Source organism: Oncorhynchus kisutch, linkage group LG17 (genome assembly GCF_002021735.2).
Source record: "Oncorhynchus kisutch isolate 150728-3 linkage group LG17, Okis_V2, whole genome shotgun sequence".
In the NCBI taxonomy this organism is placed as follows: Eukaryota; Metazoa; Chordata; class Actinopteri; order Salmoniformes; family Salmonidae; genus Oncorhynchus; species Oncorhynchus kisutch.
The window spans coordinates 77,155,575-77,165,574 of record NC_034190.2 but is presented as its reverse complement, the minus strand read 5'-3'; the positions used below and the strand labels follow the sequence as shown (position 1 = coordinate 77,165,574).

The following is a 10,000-nucleotide window of genomic DNA, read 5'->3' as shown; positions in this document are numbered from 1 at the left end:
AATCTAAATCAAAACAAATCTTTCTAGTAAAACTACAGATGTAGGGTTTTAATTTGAGCCTGTTTGCTATAGCAGGAAAATAATCATGCAGCAACAGGAAATCAGAATTATTATGCAAATTATAATTGATGGATATTTTTTTAGGGGTTGATTCATTTTTCAAAGGGAAAATAAAGTCTGAAATTTCATACTGGAAATTATAAACTTCAGTAACCTTTTTAAACCTCAAATACACTACAAGTTTGACATTTCCTGCATCAACAGGGTGATCAAATTAAGATCCTACATCTTTAGTAGCCAGTCAAGTGTCGGGAGGGAGTCGTTATGTAAGAGTGGAATGCGTGTGGATCCATCCATCCATACTTTTAGTTTACAGACATTTAGACATTTTATTTATTGTTGTTTTTGTTCTGTTTGATTTTAGTTTCCGTTGTCTTTCTGTTTTTCTTTCTGTTTCTGTTCCACTGTTCCTCATTGGATCACAGCCCAGAGGTGTGATTGGCCTTGCCTTGCTCGACGCTGATTCGCTGAGGGCTGCCACACCCACACAACAGGCCAAACCCTTGACCTATAAGGGGGTGGGGCACTCCAAGGGGTCAGGCTGAGGCTGAAGGTGACAAATACCCCAAATACTGTGACAGTAAAATAAAGGCTAAATCTTTATTTTATTTTACATCTGCTTTAAATTGACTTCATTGTTTTTATATACCAACTGGCCGATTAATAAATTCCATCAATCAATTCATCATCGCTCTGATGAAACAACCTGCCGGGAACAGACAGTTATTATTAAGCTAAACTGATTATTAACAAATGGGACATCTTCAACTAAAAGAACTGAGCTAGCTAGAATCTGAAAGAATCCTCGGTGTAATATGCAGTTCATACAGAGAACTGGAGAGTCAGGAGCCCTTGACCGACATAATAACCCAGAGATGACTCATTAGTCATGAGTCCAGTCATCACTTCCATGCTGATAGCTTCACCGCTGTCCTTAGCTATGACCAAATCGTTTGGAATGACTAGTTTTCCATTGCAAAAAGTATATACGTACATTATCATAGACTGTAGTACCGCTAATGGCCTTCTATCAAAATAAAGATTTAGCCTTTGTTAGAATCCCTCCTCTATCTGTGACTATGGTCTGGTCAGCTTTTGATGTTGTGTTCTTTGAGTGAGTTTGACCAGTATGGTCTTGTTGGCTGGTTGGAGGTGCTTTCACGTGTTTTTACTGTGTTATATTGTCTTCCCTTTGGATCTGGTGCTCTCACTCTCCCAGTCTCACCACCTGAACAATGGCAGGGAGAGAGATAGGGACAACCTTTTAGTGTTCCCAGGTCGAATAACTATTAGATGGACTTCATCTGTAATGTTGAGTCAATGAGATAATGTAGTGCCATTTAGTGACATCAGGGCTGGGGTCAATTCTATTTCAATTCAGGAAGTAAACTGAAATTATTAATGAGGAAAATTGGCATTTGAATTTCAGTTTACTTCCTGGATTAATTGAAAACCCATTGCCACATCTAGCCTTGCTCTCCTCTCGTCACTGTAGGCCCTGCTTGACAGACTCATGGTTCTTCACCCCCAATTGTGCCTGAGACTACTGTATAGGCCCATATCTCTCGCTCTCTCTCTCTCTCTCTCTCTCTCTCTCTCTCTCTCTCTCCCTGTCTCTCTCGCTCTCTCTGGTTGTGTGTTTTAGCTTACATCAGCTCGAAGGGCCAGTAGTGTAGCTTTGCATCTCAACCCTATAGGGTGCCATTTGCAATGCTGGCAAGTAGTGTACAGTGCCTTCGGAAACTATTCAGACCCCTTGACTTTTCTCACATTTTGTTACATTACGGCCTTATTCTAAAATGGATTAAATTGTTTCCCCCCCTCATCAATCTACACACAATAGCTCATACGACACTTCAAATTTCACACACCTGTATTTGTGGAGTTTCTCCCATTCTTCTCTGCAGATCCCCTCAAGCTCTGTCAGGTTGGATGGGGAGCGTCGCTGCACAGATAGTCTCTCCAGAAATATTAGATCGGGTTCAAGTCCAGGCTTTGGCTGGGCCTCTCAAGGACATTCAGAGACACTTCTGCGTTGTCTTGGCTGTGTGCTTAGGGTCATTGTCCTGTTGGTGTCACGTCAGCTCCTGCTCTTCCCTCCCCTGGCGCTTGAGGGCGCCAGGCCGCCCTGCATCACGCAGTCCTGCCATCTATCACGCACACCTGCCTTCCCTCGTCACGCGCATCAACGATATTGGACTCACCTGGACTCATTCATCACCTGTTTATTTCCTCCCCTATATTTGTCAGTTCCCCAGCTCTGTTCCCTGCTGCTGCATTAATTGTTTTTTGTCTGTATTACTCGTTTGCTGACGCTGTATTACTTGTTCCATGTCCGTTCTATATTAAACGTTTGACTCCCCGTACCTGCTTCGTGTCTCCAGCGTAATTCCATGTGACAGTTGGAAGGTGAACCTTCACCCCAGTCTGAGGTCCTGAGCGCTATGGAGCAGGTTTTCATCAAGGATCTCTCTGTACTTTGCCCTGTTCATCTTTCCCTTGATCCTGACTAGTCTCCCAGTCCCTGCCACTGAAAAACATCCCCACAGCATGATTCTGCCACCACTATGCTTCACCGTGTTTCCTACAGATGTGACGCTTGGCATTCAGGCCAAGAGTTCAATCTTGGTTTCATCCGACCAGATAATCTTGTTTCTCATGGTCTGAGAGTCTTTAAGTGCCTTTTGGCCTTTTGGCATTGCTGTGACATGCACTGTCAACTGTGGGACCTTATATAGATAGTGAAATGGCCAAATCGCCCCCTAGTGGCCTCATGGGTGAAATGTTGTTCATAGTTTTCAGATTTTCATAATTACTAAACTTTTTTTTTTTTTTTTTTTACAGAAAATCTGGTGTTTCAATGTCAAACAGTTTTGTTATTGTGTACTATTGGAACGCAAACTGAAAATGTAATACATTTCAACACTATATCTGACAGGGTACAGGTGTTTTCAATTTTTTAAGCCCATAACCATGTGTGTGAGGTGTATCCTTTTGTTTCAAAGTAGATTTGTTTAAGACTACCCAGAAACACTCTGTGTGACGCTGATTTAGCCCACTGCAGTAAAAGGTTAAAGAACATTTTAAATCCTTGCTGCTCGGTTGATTGAAGTCGCCAATACTTTCCCACTCTGCAATAGCCCCCTTACCACATGCCCCTAGCCCCTTAAACTGATGCTTAAACTCAGTTGCAGGGTTCCTATTCCATTTCCACGGATAAAACAGGGACTATCCGAGAGCTATGGTCCAATGAGTATGTAACATTGTTAGGATGTACATGTTAGTCATTTAGCAGAAGCTCTTATCCAGAGCGACTTACAGGAGCAATTCAGGTTAAGTGCCTTGCTCAAAGGCACATCGACAGATGTTTCACCTCATCAGCTCAGGGATTGAAACCTTTTGAGTTACTGGCCCAACGCTCTTAGCCGCTAGGTTACCCTCCACCCGCTATGTAGACGGTGATGCCTAGTTGGCGGCAGCTGCTGTACTGTGCGTGAGAGTGGGGAGCAAGACGGAGCATTAAACAATATTACTTACCCCTGTCAAGTCCTCTCAGTTCTTCACAAGTGCATAGGGCATAGTTTAGGGGTTGATTTGGGATCGGGCCATTGTGTGTGAGAGTGGGGGAGAAGCACCGTTTCTTTCAGGCTGTGTGCTGTTAACTGTTCCTGTGTGTATTTCTACTGTACTCAGTGTCTCTCCAGTGGTCCTTCCAGTACCATCCAGTGCCAAATAACTACTGAGTCCGATCTCCCTCTAATCCCCCCTTTCTCAACCCTTTACTACTGTCAGTGTGTGGTTAGCTGTATATGACTGTATGTGACTCTCCTATTTTATTCTAATGCTGTGTGATAATGATGAGATGATTTTTGTCAAAACAAAATGACCTACATGTACATATTTACCTGTATTCTTTCTCTTGCGTTCCATTAGTTTGTCTGTCTTAGATTATATTGGAAATTATGCCTCAGCCAAGAGTGACAGACATGGAGAGACAATGTTAGAGGGGCCAGGGTAAGGTTCTACAAGTCTGTTGGGTATTTAATATGAACTTTTACAGGTTGTAACCTCTCTCCTTCCTTCCTCCTCCTGCTCCTCCTCCTCCTCCTGCTCCCTGGTCCCCTTCACCGGTCTGTCTGTATTTGTATTGAATCAGTCGTGTGCTGTGGCAACACTTTTCTGCCCATTTCCCCCTTTGTCTTATGCCTCTCTCTCTCTCTCTCCTCTCTTTTTCTCTTGCGCTCTCTCAACCACAAGTTTCTTTGCAGGTACAAAGGAGTTTGTCACATTTCTCCCATCTGCCCTAAAATAACAGAAACAAACCCCTCCTCCCACAGTCTACCTTTTACTGCTACTAAAACACTATGCACATAAAACCTATACTAAACATTGACCTTCTCTCTCAATGTGTATACATTTATAAATGCAATATTATACATGTATATACATGCATATAGATTTATGTGTGTATGTCAAGCAACTCTCTCCACCCAATGCCAGTCCTATTGCTCCAAGGGCTCTCGTCTGAGTCTCTTCTACCTTTAGAGAAATTTCTCACTACTTCTAACAGTTTGGAACCTCTTTTGCTTCTCTGTTTGTGTGTAGGTGTCTATAATCAGTCTGGTAGCTAATGCACTGGGCTACTCGGATCTAGGTCCTATTAAATCACTAAGGACACTAAGGGCCTTGAGACCCCTCAGAGCCTTGTCACGTTTTGAAGGGATGAGGGTAAGATCCAAAGCTAAGTAGCTAATCCTTACGCATGCCCATTCAACAGTATTAAAGCATGCTAGAAAGTGAAATATTATTTAAAAAAGTAACCAAACAATTTTTTTTATGACAAAAACATTCCAAAATTAATTTATTGGGGGATTTTTAAAAATATAAACTTTAGGAAACTAGCCAAGACAAGAAGTCACCTTTCCATGCACACAAATCTTTTACCATACTTCACATACTATTTATATATACACGTCGTGATGCAGCTGGGAGTGTGAAGTAATGTTGCATATTAATGCTACAAAGTGATACAGTAATACCATTAGAAACTATTTCCCTGGTTTTGATTCAATCTTTAAAAAATACATCTAAATACTAATGGATATTTTCTGAATTTCCACTATCTACAGGAATAAAAATAAAATAGAGAGTGGAACGAGAGGAATATGTCACAAAGCAGCCTCATCACATAAAAACAAAGCTACCTCATCACATAAAAACAAAGCTACCTCATCACATAAAAACAATGTTCCTCATTTCATAAAAACAAAGTTCCTCATCACATAAAAACAATGTTCCTCATTTCATAAAAACAAAGCTACCTCATCACATAAAACAAAGTTCCTCATCACATAAAAACAATGTTCCTCATTTCATAAAAACAAAGTTCCTCATCACATAAAAACGAAGCTGCCTCATCACATAAAAACGAAGCTGCCTCATCACATTAAAACAAAGCTGCCTCATCACATAAAAAAAGTTCCTCATCACATAAAAACAAAGCAGCCTCATCACATAAAAACAAAGTTCCTCATCACATAAAAACAAAGCTGCCTCATCACATAAAAACAAAGCTGTCTCATCACATAAAAACAAAGCTGTCTCATCACATAAAAACAAAGCTGTCTCATCACATAAAAACAATGTTCCTCATCACATAAAAACAAAGTTCCCCTACCACTACCTGCACCCCACCTGGTTGTTGTCATCCTCCTCTATCTCTTCATCACATGTAGTCCTTTTCCATCTCCCCATCCTTAGACTGGTTTGAACTTACTACCCTCTCCACCTCAGTTTAGTCCTCCACCACCAACCTCCATCCCACCCTGCCTCTCCTCCTACCCTTCCACTGCTCACTCCATCCTGACCCAGTAGATCTGCTGGGCCTGCAGCAGGTCTGTCTGTCTGCTCCTCTTTGTGTCCTGCTTGTCTGGGGCTGAGAAAGGAACCACACATACACTCCACACTCACATTGTTGTGGGTGTGGAATATTTGCTAAGCTTCTGCCTGTGTCTTTGTGATCATCACTTTGTGTTAAATGACTGAGATCTTTAAGGGCTGAATCTCAGAGATCGGTTAAGTCATGTCAGTTAGTTCAACGTAGACCAGACACCTGAAACTGCCAGCCCGCGGGCCAGATACGTCTTAAGTAAATGCGGACCAGATTCAGTATCTTAGCTTGTTTGTCTTCTTCTTAACCCTAAGTCAGAAGCCTAGGAAATATGCTGATAGGCTGCCATCTCACAAGGCATTACTGTCGCCATGTCATAACACGACACGTTGCATAGCAACCATACTGCAGGTTTTATGGAACTTCCTACTTCCTGCTTCCTATTGCCTTCCACTCCTGCTAGGTCGAAAATATACAGGTTAAGACAACTTCATCACAGATTTGGGACAATAGTTGCAAAGAGTTATGGGATATTTGAATCCCATTGTCTTAACCTTTGTCATCTTCAATCTAGCTTTTATTTCCTACTTCCTGCTTCCTGTTGCCTTCCATTCCCACAAGAAGTGAATCTGGGAGGCAACATTGTTTAGCACACTAGAGCCCTCTCTTATATTGTATCTTAAATCTTATATTTTCTTTTAATAGAGGTGTGAGTTGGGTTGGGTGGGCAGCAGGGCCGATATTATATTAACCTATTAGGACAACACTAGTCTTTCTTAACCCCTAGACAGTCGCAGAGCATGTCTCCTCTTCCTCTTCATAATGTCCCAAAAATGACAGACCAGGTGTGGTAGACTAGACGTGTGCCATGCACCACTGTTAATACGCTACAGGAGAGGTTAGCTAGCTAATCATCAATTTGACTGACATTTCCATTCATACTGAAGTGCCCATCCATACAAAATATCCACTGGCTAAAATATGACAATGACGTTGCAAATACGAGCTGATGACATCACAAAACCTTTTGGCCCTAGATAGGCTTTATGGTTGTTTACTACTATACTTATGAATGAGTCCACATCACCAAACGTGTACATTGTAGTATGGTTTGTCCACCGTAGAATTAGAAGGATTCTGTTTCTATGGCGGCTAGACTGGTCAAAATTCCAATATAATATTTTGGTGGAAAAAAGCATGGTACATTCTTAAAGGAACGTTGTAGTCAAATATTGCGTTACCCCTATTAATGATCTCAATCAATGGGAGTGTGGTAGGAGGTGACGGTGGCCCAGTAGGCTAATACTTGTAGCAGTGAAAAAGCAAACACAATGTAATTAGATCCTGTCTGTACTTACTCACCAATTCAATACAATGTTGTCTACTGTATGTTCATCAATTGATTTGCCTATTTTTTTTTCTTTACCTAAAAGGAAGATTGACAAATCAAAGTGGTAAATAAATGGATAGGGAATTACGAGAATGGAGAGATGACACTGACAACCATAATAATGAAAGAGATTCTGGAGAGTTAGAATGTTGAGAACTCTTGCTGACTTGATCTTCCTGGCTGTGGTTATGGAAGGTTGTGATTGGAGGAGGCCAATGCAAGTCAACAGCTCTGAGAGAGCAGCATAACACAGCTTTCATTTGAATATATTGCTATGCTTAACATGCAATGATGCAATGGGCTGTTCCTACTTACCTGAATGCCTATAGTCACTTGTTAAATGCTTTATTTGTTACTATGCTGCTTTGTAGCCTCATTGTTACTTTTGAGCAATGCAATGTACAAGAATGACACAGTCGCCAAGTCACCCTCACACTTGTTTTACTACAGATTTTCTAATGAGTTTGCACTCTAGTCTTTGGTTGCATTTTAATGTTTAGTCACAAAATATTTGTTGTATTATTAACTTAAAATGTATTTAAAAAAGACCTTCTAGCTGCATCATGTCTGACTTGCAGCAGACACATTAGCAGGAAACAGATCCTGAATTACAGACCAATCACACAGAGACCTCAGAACCATATAACAGATGTCTGAGTTCTTAGAACAGAGGTCTGAGTTCTTAGAACCTTAGAACAGAGGTCTGAGTTCTTAGAACCTTAGAACAGAGGTCTGAGTTCTTAGAACCTTAGAAAAGAGGTCTGAGTTCTTAGAACCTTAGAACAGAGGTCTGAGTTCTTAGAACAGATGTCTGAGTTCTTAGAACAGATGTCTGAGTTCTTAGAACAGATGTCTGAGTTCTTAGAACCTTAGAACAGAGGTCTGAGTTCTTAGAACCTTAGAACAGAGGTCTGAGTTATTAGAACAGATGTCTGAGTTCTTAGAACAGAGGTCTGAGTTCTTAGAACAGATGTCTGAGTTCTTAGAACAGAGGTCTGAGTTCTTAGAACAGAGGTCTGAGTTCTTAGAACAGATGTCTGAGTTCTTAGAACAGAGGTCTGAGTTCTTAGAACCTTAGAACAGAGGTCTGAGTTCTTAGAACCTTAGAACAGAGGTCTGCGTTCTTAGAACAGATGTCTGAGTTCTAACTCTACACAATCCATTCTTGACTGTTCTTAAATGTTGTGTCCAAAGATACCCAAGTGTCAAATCCACTTGTCTGATAGATATACAGTATAATATATAGAGAAGAAACCTTTTGGCCAGTTATCTCTCTATCCAAAACATTTCTCTATCGGTTTGTTTATCGATTTGAACGGTTCTTGAAATTGCACCACAATGCCATGTAACAACACGCATGTACTCAAATTGCCGATGCACATTATGAGCTTTTGAAAGCCATTTTCCCTCATTGTTTTGATAAGGATTTTGATTTTTGATAAGGCATGAACCATTTGATTATATAATGCATGGCTAATATTACCTTGAACACTTTGAATCTTTGAAACAAGTCAAATTCTACCGCCTCAGCAAGTAGTTCATTCTCTCAGCATGTGTGCAGTGATGTGTTCTCCTACAGATGTAGGAACTTAATTCAAGCCCATTTGCTACAGAAGGAAAACAATCCTGCAGTAACAAGAAATGTGGATTATAATTAATATAATTCTTTTTGTAAGGATTGATACATTTTTCATTAAGACATATCAAGTCTGACATTTTAATTTGGAAATTACCAGCTTTTTAAACCTTCACTACAAGTTTGCATTTCCTGCCGTGCAGAACAATTCTCAGCAACAAAAAAAGAGTTTGAATTAAGATCCTACATCTGTATGTGAGAGGTGGGAGGTGTGATATTACTGTCATGATGCGGTGTCTGCTAACTCTACGCATTGTGATCATTCCTCTCAAAAGGTAGCTTTCTCTTTACAGCTTCTGCATTTTTCATGACAGATTCTTACGTGTATTATTAGAGTTCCAAGCACAATGAATAGCCTATGTGCCTTATTTGCATTCTAATTCAGTTCAATTCAGTAAGATATTTTTATAATCTGTTTTTGGGTTACTCACACAGAAAGAAATTGGCACCCAACAACCTGAAGGTTCCCTTTGTGTATATGGTGTTTATCAAACCCCAGTGCCATAGCAGCCAATTAGCAGCCAGTAACTCCATATTCCATAATCATTCAAGAGGAACAGTCAAAGGCCTGTACTTAACGCTTCCAATAATACACATACTGTAGAGAGGAGAGTACCGATGATGTCATCACTAACATGTTTAACTGTAAGAGAAGAGTGTACCTACATTTTAGGTTATGATAAAGACAGCCAGTTGTGCAAGTCATATTTTTCCAAGAACCAATGGGTAAATATCAAGAATTAAAATGACCATTGAACAGCTCCCCCTGACGGTAGCTTTAAGTAATCAATGCAGGGTCCTGCACATTGCTGAGAGAACACTGCTCCTGAAGCTCAGTCTGCACTCTATCTGCCTGTCTGTATACAAGGAGGGAATATGGCTCCACGAACCAAGTCTGTCAGCTAAAAACAGACGACATGCATGCTCAGCTCAGCCGTGCCTGACAGCTGCTGGTCTAGCGTTCAACCCCACAGTGAGCTAGCGTTCAACCCCGCTATGCACCACGACACTGAGCTTAATGCAC

At 40.8% G+C, this 10,000-nt stretch overlaps 1 protein-coding gene across 3 annotated transcripts in view; it reads left to right on the top strand.

Annotated features, from left to right (window-relative positions):
- The window catches only part of LOC109908334 (sodium channel protein type 8 subunit alpha-like), a 128,976-nt gene that overhangs the window by 97,034 nt on the left and 21,942 nt on the right, over window positions 1-10,000 (top strand). For all 3 annotated transcript variants that reach the window (XM_031794668.1, XM_031794667.1, XM_031794666.1), the window contains one exon: window positions 4,666-4,788. In XM_031794668.1, the coding sequence (XP_031650528.1) occupies window positions 4,666-4,788 (123 nt within the window). The remainder of the gene's footprint in view (window positions 1-4,665; window positions 4,789-10,000) is intronic.